This window comes from Vanellus vanellus (genome assembly GCF_965231255.1).
Source record: "Vanellus vanellus genome assembly, chromosome: 5".
NCBI lineage: Eukaryota > Metazoa > Chordata > Aves > Charadriiformes > Charadriidae > Vanellus > Vanellus vanellus.
The window spans coordinates 12,612,610-12,629,506 of NC_138910.1; the positions used below are offsets into that span (position 1 = coordinate 12,612,610).

Genomic DNA, 16,897 nt, shown 5'->3' on the forward strand with positions numbered 1-16,897 from the left:
AGGTATGGATGCTGTACTGAACCTGTCCAATGCATGTCACATTTAGTTACTCATATTTCTTCTAAGATAACAGCTGCAAAGAAGCTGTGTTTCTTGTGGTCTGTCCTGATTTACTGCTTCTTAATCTGATGTTTCAAATTAAACATGCAAGGTTTTGAGTCTTAAAATGTCATTGCATTCTTTTAAGACACATGTTCAGCTGCTTTGTAATGGGCATGTGTTTTCTTAAAGTTTAATGCTCAGTGGTTATGGAATAATTGAATAATGTAGCATGTCTGCTTATAATCAAGTTGAGTATATGTTATCAAATGTATACATCCATTTCTCTCTTTTATATCCTTCCGTGTACCTGAAATACCCTTTGCAGCTACTTTAATATATCAATAAACCTTTAAGGCGCAATTGTGCAAGGGCACATATCAGGGCTCTTGTTAGATGTGATCCGTTGCAGCAACATGACTACTGACAGTAGGTGAAGTTAAATATCTGTTCCGATCTAGTTAGCCTGGTATCATTAGTACCATAAACAGCACTGTTAGATTGAGGAAAAATTAGAGGATGTTTACAGCTGTACATATATACAAGAAAGTCACATCCTTGCTAGTGATTTCTTTCCTAGGCAGCACAGAGGGCTAGGAAGGGCATGATTTTCCTTGATAAAAACGTATGGGAATTTTATTTTTTTTTTTACTTATATGATTTATATAAGTAAAGGTTTTTGACTGCCATCCTTCTTGTGCTCTAATAAATGTATCTTTAAATAAATGTAGGTCACTTAGCATCATCTTGAGCTCTTCTTTTATATAAGATTGGGATGAGATTCCTCACTGAGCTGTGTGACTGTACAAAGGAAACCATTTCAGATTAAAGCCCTTGCTGTGTTCATAATGCAAATATAACAAAACCACCAATCTGTTGATTAGACAAATAGATTCTCTTCTTACCTCTCTCTCTGATCTGCTAAAAATAATTCAGTTCTGTGTCACACAACCTGTATGACAATATCTTTTTGACAATATCTTTTAGTCTCTTTCAGAGACTTATCAGCTGAATATTAATTATGAAGTTTATTCTCAGTCACATCATGTTAGCCACTTTTACCTATGGACCCTTCTACACTAGCCACTGTTGTGACTTGCATATTCAACAAAAGCTGCCGAATGTGTGTCACATTTAGTTACTCATACTAAATATGATACTGAGTATCGCACCAGCCCTGAAAGAGTACATAGGAAGAGTTGTCCTTTTTCTTGCAAGGATACCCAAGACATACAGTAGACTAAAGGAAATCTGCCACAAAACACTTTCATTCTCCTCTTATCTCGAACAGTGTAGCCTGAACTCCTAGAAGATACTGCACAGTGCTGCATAAGAAAATGACCTAGCTTTATTTTAGAAAGCTCCTACTATACTTTGTAGCTCAAACTCTCTAACACAATCACATGCGTACATCTCCTTTGGAGCGTGACAGTAGTTCAGTCTTTAAAGCAGCCTGGAGAACATTATTGTATCAGAATAAAACATAGGGGCTGCAATAGTATTTCGTTAAAATGAGCACCTGGAACAATTTGAGCCTGTTCTTTCCTTTTTCTATGTACAAGAAAGATTCTTGCTAATGCAAAGCCTCATGGCTGGCTTGCTGTGTGTGCAATCCAAGGCACTGAAATGATGGGATCTGAAGAACTTGCTTACTTCTGTGAAAATCTTAGACATTATGGTCCCAAATGAAATTGTAATTCAGATTGGAATTTTTTTTTTTGCTGTCACTTTAGTAAGCCTAAGCTTTAGCACAAATTGCAAGTTGATCTGTAATTCCCATTTGTGTGGGATAGTTATGCAAATGCATATTGTGGGAACATACCCAGGGATTTTACATGCATGGTGTTGCCAAAACTTAAGCTTGCAAAATTTTTGGAACATGGAGTTGTGCATGAAGATTTGGCATCTGATCCTGTTCCTACTGCCTCATCTAATAGTCACTATCAAATTTTACTGGGAAAAGGATAGGACATTAAGGGGTCTGGGCTGAAAATACCTTGAAAATTTTTATGATGAAAGGGCTTTTCTGGAAACTAGGTATGTAGAGAACAAATGAGGTGATGATGATGGTGATTCTTTATGGATGAGAAAATAGAAGAAGCAGCCCCAGTAGAGTCAGGACTGATACAAAATCTCACTTGCTCCCATAGCGTCAGGACACATTCTGAGGCTTTTCCAGATCACAGCACTTAGCAAGACCTACAAGTAGCAGAACACAGGCACAACAAGATCTGAACATCACAAAAGCATGATTTGTGGACAGTATCCTATTGTTCCCTTAGAAAAATTAAAGATCTATTTCTCTTGTATTAATAGCATGGCCAGTTCAAATTAGTCCTACTTGCAGCAACATAATCTTGGTCCTATTCCTTTACCAGGGACCAATATCTGTTATAATTACTGGGTCTGAAGGAGAAGCTGCCAGGAATAGGGTGGCTACGATTGGTGGGGTTACAAGTCCCTCGCTTCCTGTTCCAGCTTCTAACCTCTTCCCATTTGCTAAATCTACATGACTTTATCACCTTTGCTGGTCCTCTAGGGTTTATGGTTCTCCCTACGTCCTGTTTCTTGGGTACCAGTAGCTGACAGGAGGCAGGATCCTTTCTTGTGTGGTCTTGTAGGGCAAGACTGAAAAAGACAGTCACAAGTCATATGGCTGCAAAAATTCATTTCTGTAGTTCTGTGCAGAATGTGTTCAGTTATAGATTTGTAAGAAGTATGGTAACCACATGTTAGTCCTTGTGGTAAAGGAAGAAGCTGTAGGAAAGGAAATAAGGTGTGTGAAAAGGGGAAGCTGTCAAGCAGGTTTAGAAATGAAAGAAATTTTTAAATACCGAAGGTTTTGAAGCAAAATGGATAACCTATAGTCCCTAGCAATTGTTGAATTCAGCAATCTGTGAGGGGAATAAATTTAACCATGGTGTTTTAAAACTTGTGTTTTTTGAAAACACCCCTTGATTGATTTATAAAAAAAGAAAGCTAAAATAAGATGCGGCTTCCTGTAAATTTATGGTAATTTTGTGCCTTTTGCTAGTTATGCTATTTATGTGGTCCTGTTACTGTAGCCTGACTCCCACCCTCTAATATAGTTATCCTCGGAGCACTTCTTTGTGGTAAGGAAGTACAATAATCCCCACTTTACAAATGGGGAGCCATGGCAAAAGAGAGGCTTAGTGACTTGCCTGAGGTCATCCAGGCAGCCCATTATGGAGCAGGGAATTCAATCAGGACTCCCAAACAGCAGACAAATGCTTCAACCCTTGGGCTGTCTGTCCTTTTGCTCCTATCTTTAAAGAGCTCAAAAGGTTCTATCCAGATTTCAAAGATGGTTCAGAGGTTGTTGAAGGCAGTCTGGCTAAAATAGCAGAATAGCTTAACCAAGTAAAAATGTGCTGTTTAGGTGTAGAGTTGTGATGTGAATAAGTCAAATAAAGGTTTTTTTGGCTGGCAGCTCTGGTTTCCTCTTACTTGTGCGAGTTTGCTCTCTCCTATGCACACACTTGCCCTCTCTGCAACTCATTTTTCTTCTGCCTCGGAGGAAGGACTTGGTAAAAGGAAATTAGTATAATTAAATGGTTATGTCGGAAGCTGATGTAAGTATTTACTTATATAAAATAAGCCGAGGAGAAAAAACTATGAGGTGGATTTCTTAGTGTTTGCTTTTTGGGGTTTATTTTCGTGAGCAGAGTATTGAGTGACAGAGATTTGTTCCCAGTAGAAAATGCTTGAAACACATTAGTCTGCTTTGGTATTAGAAAGATTAGAGGGCACACTGTGAGAATTTGTAAGGATTTATGTGCTTTTTAGAAAGGATTAAGAATAAAAAAAATCTAGATTAGAAATGCTGTCTAACCACATCACTACCCTACAAGCCAACATTTGCATGGTGGTTTTCCTTTATGTTTAATATCACAATATTTGTGTTGCAACTTCAGTTACAGTTGGTTTTGCTTAAAGACCATAGTCTAGGTGCGCACAGCATGTGAAATGAGATCTTACAAGTTCATGTAGCAGCCTTGAAACCTTATTCAGCAGCAAGCTTGAAATACCTAAGAAACAGATTTTAGGAATAGGCTTGTTCTAGAAAGTCGCTTAAATAAAAGAAAAAAAAAATCAGACACGTTCCATAGCTTTTAAGAGTCTGCTTTCTTCCTGTCTATCAAATGTTAAGCTTGAACAAGATTTGTTCTCTGGAACATTATTTCTTTAAAATATTCGGACATAGTAGATCCATTGTAACACCAGACTGCTCAACACGGAATTATTTATTTGTTTGGGAACATAACTGTTAAACATCCTCTAAGTTGAAAAAAACTCTTTCCTAATTATTTACTGTAAGCATCTTCAGCATACATAGCTAATTAAAGTCAGCCTGCTAAATGTGGATGATTAGAGGCTTATGTTTCTAGAAAACTGCTTGTGCTGATTTGAGCTAATATTAATTTGTAAATTCAATCCCGTTTAGACACTTTATTTAGAAAAACATAAAACCATGCAGGATGTGCTTATTACTTTATTTTATGCTTTACAGTCTTACTATATTAGGCATTAATTTGTTGGCAGTTTTTGGCATCTTACCAACGAGCAATAGAAATGTAACCTGACCAGTAGGAGTGGCTTAGTTGTTCAGGACTTTTTCCTTTCTTTCTACTTCCCCCCTCCTGTTTCTTTCGTTTCTTTCTTTTTTTTTTTTTTTTTTTTTTTACCACTCCCACCCCCCTTAATTTTGTGTAGAACATGGTGCAATAGCCAGAGAAAATATTGCAAAGCTGGTGTTGGGCTTTGAGCTTTAGTTCAGTCTTTTCATCACAGGGTCTTTCCTAGCCACAGGACTTTTCATCCAATGCAATCTGGACATACCTGAGCCCAGTGATGCTTCAAGGATAAGCTTATGTTGAATACGGTGTATTTTCCAGGCATGTACAGGTGGCTCTGTTTCAAGTACTTGGTGAATTTGGTCTTGTAGCATACCCAGTGTGGAGGTTTCTGTGTTTTAAGCAGGTATCGTGCCTAATAACTTCCTTAAAGTTGCCCTGCATAAGCAGTGCATTGTACCTAAAGACTTGAGCATTTTGTCCCTGCAGGATAGTCCTGTGAGCGTCTGCAGTGCATATAATTTTCTCTCTTGCTTGTTTCAGCCACTATAATGGCATTGACCAAAATGGAGTTCCATCTGCATGGGTGAATACCAAGTTTGAATAGGATTCTGGATGTTGGTTGTTTTTGCTTTGTTTTCAATTTTACTACTCTTACAATGTTATTTTAAAACCAAAATTTAGGGGCTATATGCTTTTTTTGATGTTGTTCTGGTTTTGTAAATTCTCTGCAAAGTTGATACAGATGTGTGTGGAAGGATAGGGTTTGTAGTAACAAAGGCTTCTTATGGAACCAAATGTATTAGAGTGTCTTCAGACTGGAGAAAATTTTCATAGCATCTGTATTATACCTGGCACATTATTGTCACTGCTGGTGGTCTGAAAATTTTATTGCATGCCTGTAGTGGCAGGCTGATTTGTTAGTTAAGAGTTTCACAGCTAGACATTGCAGATTTTGGCATTTATAGGCTATGGAAAGATGCAGCTTAGCAGAGAAGAACATGTGGGAAGAAAAATTGAAGATTCTGTAGTTAGTTGAGCATGTTGAAAAGTGAAGATCATCTGTGGAAAAGAGAAATTCAAGGAAGCACTTTGAGAAAGAGGACAGGAAAAATTAAAATTAGAAATAAACCTTAAAGTGGGATTTATGCAAATTCAGAAGAGGTAAGCAGATACAAAATTATCAACATCATATACTAAAAATGCGAAAGATCACAGTTTATATTATGGCAGTTTGGGTATTGAAAAATGTTTAATCTGCAAAGGAAAATAAATTTTACAAATGTGCTGGCAAATATGTACTCTGTGACAAATATGATTCCATGACTCAGTATGTATCAGTTTACAGCTGTGTAATAGGTTCAAACTCTGCTGGGATAAACTGAAGTTCACTGCAGTGACCGTTCTGAGTGGAGAACTGAGTTTGGAGTCTTGTCCTTAATGAAAGAACAATTAATTGAAAGAATAATTTTCTCACTTTTTCAGGCAAATGGTTTTTCATTGCAGTGACTATAGCTGTGAGAGATTGTCATTCTTTGTCTGTTAGGGTGCTAAAATACACTGTTAGAAATGAAGAAATGATGCAAGTCTTTGATTTCATCTCTTGTCTCGGGAATACAGTTTCTTCCTTATTTAAAATATATTATGGTTTCCCATGGTTCTTTGGTAAGTTAAGGTACAAAGATAATTTTGGTTGGTTTTTTTTTTTTTCTGTTTCTGTTTTAAAGAGTTGTTTATACTGGAAAGGGAGACATGCTGTGCTCTCAAGTGACTGGTGCCAATACAGAGATTCACTGCAAGATTAACTCTCATGTAAATGAAGACAGAATTTCTCAGTTTAAAGCTTTGCATTATGGTTAAGGAAATCACCTTTATTCTGTTTAGGTGTTGGTCTCAGCAATTCAATTGTTAGAAACACTAGAGGATTTTCTTGGGTTTTTTTTGTAGTTTGATATGCAGAAATGCTAACAGAACACCATTCCAGAAGAAACTGAAAGTCCACATCACCTGGATTCTTATGAATGAGGAAGGAGATTTCAAGCATTTTTTGAAAATCTGTGTGCATACATAATTTAACTGATATTTTGGAAGGATTTGCCTTCTAAACCACAGTTCCTGACAAGTGCACGCTGTGAAGCAGAAAGCTCTGTGGCTTAGAACAAAGCACCCTTTGGAGGTGCCTCTTTCTCTCTGTTGATTGTGAGGGAGCCAAAACTTCTAGTTCAGATTAAACATCTAACTTTAGTCTAATAACTTCCATGAGAGGAGCTACCCTTGTAAACTGTTTTTGATCAATGTAGAGGAGGTGTTTCTGTATGTTTATGGACCACATCAGGTATGCTATATGGAAAACTATGTTCTCAGACTGGATTTTCAGACAGGTATTGATAGAGGATTGTAAATCCTATTTGAAAATGAATGAGTTTTGTGTTCCCTGCTCCCCAAATAACTGCAGCCTGTTCTAGAAAAAGTATCCTTCATACAGTCAAAAGTAATATGGTCCTAGTTTAATTGATTTTTCTCTTGTTCTAATTGAAGTTTCACTGTTTACTCAAGTATTATTTGTTGTAGCTTTCATCAGAATCTGATTAAGAAATACATAGTCTATCATGGATTGGTAAGTATGGCAGAGGATTATGACTGGAAGCCCAGTGTTCCTCATTGGTTCAATGTGACCTGTTGGTGGGTCAACCCATTTCTCAGGGTTTTTTTCTTTGTTAAACTTGTCTATTAAATAGGCATTTTACAGTGAGGCTTCTTATTTCCGTAGATGACTCAAGGAATTAGTACTATTTTTTCTGGAAAACCTGAAATTTTACTCTTCAAAACTACAATATTTTTTGCTTTCTGTTGAGAAGTGTGAAATGTGTAGCAGAAGAATCACCTCTGAAGCAGATATCTGTAATGAGGTCTCTAAAATGCCATTATTGTAGCATTATGAAATTTGGTCTCCATGCTATTTTACTAGTCTATGTGCTGTAGAAGGATTTGCAGTAAAGTAGAAACTTGGAATTTCTGCAAAAGTATTTGTTATGTACTAGCTGTACTTTGGAGGGAGATATCCAGATATTTCTTAAGATCTTGAAAGCATGGTATGAAAAATCAGATTTTCCACATTCCCGCTTGCAACTTAAATCCAGTGCAAACAGAGGTCTTTTTATTTCATAAGTACTTGTTTAACACTGGCTCTACTTCTAAGACTTATTGATTTTGGTGTATTTTAGGCCAGGAAAATCAAAGTCACGTTGTGAAAATATCCTCCCAAAATAAGTTATTACGTTTTAATGCAGTTGTAAAGGATGACTTTTTTGTTAAGGTTCTGGCCTGGGACTTCAGAGTTCAAACTGAGTTCAACTCAAGGCTGCGACCCTGACCGTGACTGTAGGCACACCAGGCAATCTTCCTGGGTCTCGGTTCCCCACCTAGAAAACAGCACTCATCACCCTAGGCTGAAGGCTCTTACTATGTGTATGAATACAGCATACATATAGAACAATCTGCTCCTGATCTAATTCTTAGCTGTTACTGTAATGTAACTAACTAATCATCATAACTTCAATATTACCACTTGTTTCTCTTTTACAGTCCACATCATGGGGGATGTGAAACTGGTGACATCTACTCAAGTCTCCAAAACCTCCCTGACACTCAGCTCCCCTGTCCCTGCTGAAGCACCAGCATTTACTCTTCCTCCTCGGAATATTCGAGTGCAGCTGGGAGCCACAGCAAGATTTGAGGGGAAGGTAAGGAACAGAGATGATGGAGAGCTTCTCTGTTTGGTTTTGCTCTTTCCTGAAGCTGCCTAGTGGGCTGCAAAGATAGTGAAGTTGCTTCTGCAATACGGGACCTTTACTCAAGAAGAATAAATGAGTGACCAGTGTTTACCCTCCTGGAGAGGCAGAACCATTACAAGTCTGCTTCTGAGTAGAGGAGACTTGCAAAACCTGAGTATGTGCTAAGTACAACCTAGTTGAGCGTGCAAAGCGGAAAACTGCTTCAAGAGCTGTCTCTAATCAGAGTACTTATTCTACTACTGCATATTCACGTCTCTGTATCCCAGATCTGCCTATTTATGAAGCTTCACGTATAACACAAATCTAACCCTGCTACAGCATGTTCTTCCTAGTAGTCAAGCTAGGAATCTGTAAAGCGAGTTGGGACATTTTTGTATCTGCACCACCTGCCATACATGTTGTTAATCTGAAAGCAACAAGAGCGTTTTCAGAGGAAAGATTGATTTGTTCAAGGAAACTTGTCAAGTCAAGGGGTTTAAAAGGGTGTGGATCCCAAGTTCTCCCCTTCCCCTCATGCTTGGGACACTGAATTGTGCTTGCTGGCATCCATATTTCTTTCATGCTTTAATCCTGGTATGATCTCTTCCTTGTTCTAGCCAGCTTCCTGTCTCCTCCCTTAACCCACATCTTTTTCCTGGAGCTGCCAGTTTTCCCCCTCAGCCCTTTCAGCTTCCTTCTGTCCATGTCATACTCTGATTGCATGCTGACGGCTATGTCATTAAACTGACCACGCTTTTAATCTTTGAAGTGGTGAGACTTCTCTGACAGAGGCAGGAAACTGCAGCTTTACTGTAACAAAAGCAAGGGCTAAAAGGAATTTGGGAAATTCATAACTTCTGAAACTAACTTAAACAGAGGGCCGGTAGAGGGCATTTGATATTTATCTTACTTGTTTATGCAAGAGCAGGCCAGGAACTGGGATTTTTCAACAGGAACTGGGCAAAGAAACAATTTTGGAGTATATAAATTTTTAAGTGAAAAATCAAAACTCAGAAGTAGTTCTTGGATTTGACTTTTTGAAGAAAAGTTGACATTTTTCATAGAAAACAGATAATTTCAATGAAAGTGTTTAAACTAAAGAATGGTTCTTTATCAAACCTTTAGAAAGGTGGGGGTTTTTTTAAAATAGCTTACTTATATTGTGATTTTAAGTCACCAGTCAGAAACCCTCTGTGTCTATGACATTGGCCAGTCCTAATGAGCATTCCCTTTTTTACTGTTTTTATCCTTCCCCCTGCCCCTCATTTTTTCACCTTGCTTTGTTGCAGACACAGTGGGAAAAATGGCAACATGTTGCTACTTTATGCATGGGACACCCATGCACAATACTATTCTAACTCTGTCTTGTTCTTCCAGACAACACTGCAACTAGCAATAACAATTCAGTGAAATCAAAGTTGAAGCATGCGATGTTGCTAAGATTTGGTTTTACATTTCTCATGTTTCCTAATTAAAAGCTCAAGTAGGATATTTCCAATTTTTAGTGGACTCTGCAGACATTATTATTAGTCAAATGGAAGCAGTTATAAAATATAATGACCTGCAAGCTAGAGTGCCATCGCTGCTTTGCATTTTTTTTCAGATCTGGTTTTAAAGTGTTAATTTTTCAGGGACACCTATCCCCTTTGTAAAGTCACTTTGAAGGTTGGAAGGGTGAAGTCTGAGGGTTTTTTTTTAGTTGCTTCAAAAACATACTCAAATTCAATACTTAATAAACTGACAGGCTTAAGTTTCTTGAAAGAACAAAGCTCTGATTGAAGTCCTGGATTGAACCTACTCGATGAAAATCTAAATTCCAGTTCTGCCCATTTGGTATATGAGCATGGCTGAAACCTTTAATTTTCCATTCTTAAAGCGGGGATGATAATATACTAGTTGCATACATGTCATATAGCTGAAATAAACCTTTAATGCTCAAAGTGCTTTTGTAAGTGCCAAACATTAAGAGCACAGCTTCACTGAAATACATGTGAGATCTGGAATTACTTTGTCACAAGTAGCCTGCATTAACGGTTTGGCAAACCAAGATGGTGCAATTACAGCCGCTGCCTTTGGCACTTCAGCCTCTGCTAGGCATGGAGCATTGCCTGTTTTTTTTCAGTCCAGCTTGCTGCCCTGGAGGAGCTTTGTTTTACCTTTCTCAGCTAACACAGGTGAGAAGGAACAGCTGAAGGCGTAAGACAGCCAATCTTTATCATTGTGAATTAGTTCCAAATTTCCTGGAATTCACCCTAGCTGGAGGCTGAGATATGAACTTGCAATTTTTAATTTTTTTTTTTTTGTGGGGTGTGGGAGAACAAGCTACATTATAATAATTGGACATAGACAGTAATGGAGCACAGCATGTTCTCCTTATTATCTTGTGCAAGAAAAAATTATTAAATACTATTAAAATTGAGTCTGTGTGATCTGTTGTTTGTAATGTAACATGGTTGGGGAGATTGTGTTTGGTTCTGTTGTTTATAACGGGCGGGTTCACATTAGTATTTTGCTTGTGCTCCTGGTCTAGTAACATGGGCAGGGTGAGAGGGAACGCGACTGTACAGTTTGAAAGGATACTGTCACTTAATAGCTGCAGCAGCCTTCAGAGCTTGTATCACCTGGGTCCATCTTCAGCTGCTTAGTACAATGTTTCTTCTTCTGTCACTTTAATGTTCCAGAGGTTCAGAAGGACAGTGGACCTGTTCAGAAGGACAATCTTAATAAAAACAATTTATTAAGATTTAGTAATAGAAGTAGCTACTGAACATGCTGAACATTTTTCTATCCTGGAAAATAGACTGCAGATGTTATGACAGGGTATTGGTGATACTCTGCTTCATCACACAGTATAAATATTAAACTAGACTCAAGCTAAAGAAAACTAAAAAGTTTTAAAAATGGCTAGACAGAAGATTTTCTTCAAAGAGCTCCTCTGCAGTGGAATTCATGTTATCAGAAAGAACAAACATTTTGAGAATCCAGGACAGGATATAAATCCGATATTGTGATGATCTTGTACTCTCATTAAGTGAACAAGAAAGACAGGGCCCCAGAGTCAAACTTGTCTCTCTTCTTTCCAGCGTTATGTAAGATAAGTTGTATGAAATGGCAATTCAAGATCAAAGAGAGTACAGAAATTGAGAAATAGCACATAAATGTAGGAAATTGGAGGTAGAAAGGAACTGTAGTTGCCATTAACAGGAATAATTTTTTTTCTGTTCTGCCCACTACCCACCCTGGTTTTCTTACTAAAATCTCAGCAAGTTTATCTATATCTGACTGCAGATCTCAGTTTTCCAATGTGACCTCAGTGCAAAAAATTAGCTCATCATCTTTCAAGTATATGAGCATGATTTTGGCCTGGAGCACTGACCATGGGGTGGAACCACTTAGTAAGACAAAGGCAGGGTTACCTTCCCTACATGCTCCCCATATATCTGCTGCGTGGACATCTCAATTGTTCATCAATCAATTGCTGAGGTGATTTTTAGGGAAACCGTCCCAGATTATTATGAAATTGTGTTGTGGGTTCCCAGCTTGTTAGGAATTGATTGATGTCCTGCTCTTCAGTTTCACATCATACATGAGGTGAACAGCTCAGACTAGTAATCTCCTGCCTTTCACTAAGGCATTTCAGTTTGTTCGTCAGAGCCTTTAAGATACTCTTTGAAAAGAAGAGCAGGCCAAAATATTACGAGGCTTTGTTTTAAGCTGTTTCTTTCTCTGTTATATTGAACACTGGAATATTTAACATTATGCAACATTAAATTATGAATTTTACGTCTTTACTTTTCTAATTCATCTGAACATCACTAGATTTTATACTGCTCAATGGCATACTATCAAAGAAGATTCCTTTCTTTGTAGCAAATATGGGACTTTCTGTGGTGAGTGCCACATGACAGGACAGGGCAATCCTTTTCAGCCATTGCACCTGAATAAACATCTGTAAATTATCAGGCAAGGTGGTATTTTGATGCTGCTGATAACATTTGATCAATTCATAATCCAAGCCCAGTATCCTATCAAATTCTTTCAGACTTTGGGTTTTCCTAAATTTCACTGTCTGAAACTGTGCAGGATACTTTAATTACAACATGGAGCACATTACCATGCTGACCTACAAATACAAGATCATTAGCCATATAACTAGTTTAAAATGTAATTTGTTTCAGTCTCTCTTACTCTCCAAACTCAGCTGTACTATTCTAGAGCAAAGGTTCAAAACATCACAGTAGACCAATATGGATGCAAACAGTAGAATTTTCCATACAGTCAAATGGAATAAAGATTTTAAACATTTCCATGAATTTCGCTAGCTTTTCTAACTCATGACAATAGCAGGCATATATATATTAATATGAGTGCTGGGCAGAAACCCCTAGAAAGTTTTTTCACTGGAATTTGCAAATCTGTGCAAGTTTCCTTTTCTTGTGATGGGCAGAGGGTGGGCACAGATTTCCAGAACTTTGCATGTTTTTGTGCCTACCTGATTTCTTAGGATCCTGTTTACTGGTCTTTCAGAGACTAGGGGCTCAGTAACTTAAGACTGAAGCCTGTCCTATGTCTCAAACTGCACCATTTTTGAGGAGACCTCCTCCTTCATATTTAGAAATTTGACTTTCAAATCATGGACAACTTTGTCCAGCTCTAAGTTTCCATTGTAACTGTTCGGAGGGCAAGATATGTCTCCATTGTAGAACCTAGCAGTATTTACATGTTGCTCTGACTCCACTCCACATCCACCTATACCCACAGTTTAAGTGTTGCTCTCAGCCTGAATTGGCCCATCCTAGTGTTAAGGCTCAGGTTCAGCTTTTGCTTGGGTTTGTGAACCTTACCATGTGTGTATTAAGATGGCAAGCTAATCCTCCGATTCCCTTTCTGTGTCTAGAAGCACTAAAAAGTTCTTTCATGACTGTCTGGGGAAGTCTTAAAAAGCATGTTGGCTTTCTGCAGCAGAAAAAAATACTGGGACGCTGAAGTCCTGGTGATGTGTGTAGGTAAATGGAGCACCAGGATGGAGTGACCCCAGCAGGGCTCTGCACTGTGTCTGCCCGCATAAGGAGTCAGTGAATGTCAGTGCTCTCATCCATGTTAAATTCTGTACAGAAGGATACTTCAAGGCATAAAGAGATTTACTTAGGTTTCTGCAGCAAACTGATGGAGAAGCTCAGAACTGAAAATTAGAATCTTTACTGTTCTCTAACCACTGAACCACATTCTCTTGATCTTTCCCTTCCTATTTTAAGCTTTGGGTTCTGAGGCCAATAAAATAGTTTGCAGCAGGGTTGTTGCTTTAAAAAAATTAAGGTGGTTGCCCAAAACAAGCATTTTCAGTTGATAACTATGTGATTAGCTGCCCACACATAATTTTGCTGTACTTAAATAGCAATAAATGCACTACATCAAAAATATATTGTGAACACTTCTGGTTCCTTAGTGTAATGTCACTGAGTGTCAAGCAATAAAAAAATGGCAAGTCAAAGAACTGACAGTTTCCAACAAACCCTTCCCTGGCCAGAGTGATATTAACACCCACATTTGATTGTGGCAGGAAGTTAACTCAACCTGCTTTGGCTGCACGTCTATAATTTTTGAGGGTAATATTGACGGTCATTAATTTTATAAACCTAAAGAGTAGTTGTGCTACAGTTCTGCTTGAGAGGAACAGCCAAATGTCATGCTACAGACCACAGACTGATTGCCTAGAGATCAGGAAAGGAATTTTCTCCTGGGATAAAGCATTGCACAGCTGGCAACTGTGCAGTAGGGGTTGTTTTCCTGCTTCATGTGAACCATCATATATGGTCCATTGCCAGAACCAAGATATCAAACTACTAAATCTAGTCTGGTCTTCTGATCCCAGGGAGCTAGATTTCACGTAATGATACGTAGTTCATACTTTGAGTAGGTGTTGCGGTACTTAGTTCAGTTTGTTGCCCATCGAGTTTGCTGCTCTTCTCCTCCCACCCCCCTACAGGTAAGGGAGCTGGATGGTAAATTTTAAAGCAAGGCAGGTCAATGTCAAATCCTGTCCCTTTCTATCACCCTGCTGTTGCAACAACCCATCTGTATCTGTTCAAATCAGTTAAGTCCAATGATGTGCATCAATTTGCCAACTTCTGAGCTGCTTTTGCTGCTGCTGGTTGCACAGGTACTCTTTGAAACATTGTGCTTGACAAAATAAACTGGCATTAGGCAATGAGAAACAAGAGGCAATGGGAAGATTGACAGTCATTCTGCCATCTGTTCTGAGATCGAGGGGAGACCCATTTATGTGGTGTGTTAAGAGATGAAGAGTAGGGAAACATTGAAGGGAAGCGCTCCCACAGCATTTGTAAATCCTTTCAACGACTGCTAATGGAAAACCAGATCTAACCAGTTTGCTTTACTGCGGCTGCTGCACCAGCTTTGCATGGCAAAACCTTTGTTATCTTCCCTTTGCTTTGGACTTGAAGCAGCAGTGCGTGCTCCATTTCCAAGCCTCAGTCAGCCGGCACTCCAGAAGTATGCCTTAATTATATTGTATGTCTAAATTTGAGATGGCAGGATCTGAAATGAGAGAAACCCATATAATGACAGACGATGATGACGTGGCACAAAATCCTTTGCTGTCGGCATGAGATGTTTGCTGTTACAAAATGTACCGGGCAGCTAATTGCATGAAGCTGCCAGTGGTTTTGGATCTAAACTTTCTGGAGGGGTGCCTGTTCTGAGCCATATGAGGAAGAAACTCAGGAAAGATCCACATTTTCATGGGAGACCGTTGTCTGATGAAAGCGAACACTGTGGGAGGACTTGTGCCGATCTGTAAAACTATCATGCACTGTGATATTCCCAGAAACCTGATATGAAACACTGAGACATGTTTTGGGGAGCAAACAGTCGAAAAAGTTACCGGAGATTTTGCTTGATCTTTCTTTCCACATATCAGTGAGCATTCTTAGGAAAAATGTGGTGGGTTCAGAAATTACAGAAATATTTTGTATCAAACAGACATTGGGGTACACACAGCTGAAGTAAAAAAGGAAAATAAACACAAGTTAGGTGGCTGTGAACATCTTATTGCACTTTTTTTTTTTCTGTTTGTATCTTCTACTGCTATTTCTTCTTCTTTGGTGTAATTGACCTCCAGTTATATTCACTTACCACAGTGCTGCTTTTTACCCATTTACATGTTCTCAAGAGTAATGCATGCATTATTTTATTTGGGTTTATTTGATTGTATAACTCTGTATTGGCATATAGAAACAGTGGCTCAAAACAGTTTTAGCTTTAGACAAGGGCAAAGTAGGAGTGGCTGCTCTGCTGGGAAGTCATTAAGGTGGCATTCAGTCAAAATTGCTTCCCCACACAGTGTCATCTACCCCCAGAATTATTCAAAGACACTTCTCGTCATCAACTGACACAAGCACCCATGTGTTGACACACGTTTTCCCTGCCTTGCACATGATATGTCCTTTAGAAAAAACTGCAGGGGTGCAAGGTGCTGCTTAAGAAATTTCTAGGCTTTAGACAGGACTGGTGGTCTGTGACCTCAAATTCCATCTCTCAGTCTCTTTAATTCATAAATTCACTTCATACCTGCCTTCCTGTCACCTATGGCCATCATAGTTATAATTAGGACTTTCCAGGTAGAAGTTTTTAAGCATTCCTTGTGTAGCCTGTGTGCAGGGTCTGTGATGATTCTCAGAAGCGCTGGACTTGGTACACTGTCCCATGCAGCTGATCTGTGCATGCGCTGAGGCAATAGCCAAGATTTCTGGATGTTTGGCAGCAAAGTTTGGTCAGACCTTTTGCAGAAGTTGCTCCAATCTGCCAGAGGTTCAGAAATCCTAGACAATGCTGAATATCCCCAAATTCCACCCAGACAAAATTTCTAAGCGGGAAAGAAGCCATGACTGGGGAAGACTGGACATACAGTATTCTTATTCTCAGTTGCCATTTCTCAGCGTTGATTTTTTTTTTACATAATTGAGCCTGTTTTCAGTAACCCACCCCCAGACTGTGCAAGAAATGTGCTTTTTGCCACTATCACTTTTATTATTCTGTTTGCTTTCTATCTCCTTTCCCACCTTAACCGCTTATCTACAGCCCGTTGGGGACAGGAGTCCTCTGCTGCTCTGTACAATGGCAGAAAGACTGGCTCCCTATTCTTGGTTGTTTTGCTGCTAACTACTGTAATCAAAGGAACATCAAACCCAAGTTTTTTTTTAATACTAAAGGTGGTAATGAGAATAATAGAAGCTTTTTAGAACACTTCAACTAATATACATATAGAGCTAAAGACAATCTTATTATTTTGTGTAGTATCTGCTCAAACCAGCATTATTTTGGCTGAAGCCAGATCATGTATTTGTGCTGCTCTTGGTCACCACTTTTTCTTTCTTTCTTTACTTTTTCTTTAACGTGTTTCCAATTAGTTTGGATTTTGAGATGGAAGCAATTAAAGTCACATGAGAAACCTAACAGTAAAATTCTGTG

General features: G+C 38.6%; 1 protein-coding gene across 1 annotated transcript in view; it reads left to right on the forward strand.

Moving 5' to 3' along the window:
- Positions 1-8,219: 8,219 nt before the first annotated feature.
- The window catches only part of MYLK (myosin light chain kinase), a gene marked incomplete at its 5' end in the record, with an annotated part of 160,661 nt that continues 151,983 nt past the window's right edge, over positions 8,220-16,897 (forward strand). The window contains one exon of the mRNA XM_082483392.1: positions 8,220-8,377. Within this exon, the coding sequence (XP_082339518.1) occupies positions 8,228-8,377 (150 nt within the window). The remainder of the gene's footprint in view (positions 8,378-16,897) is intronic.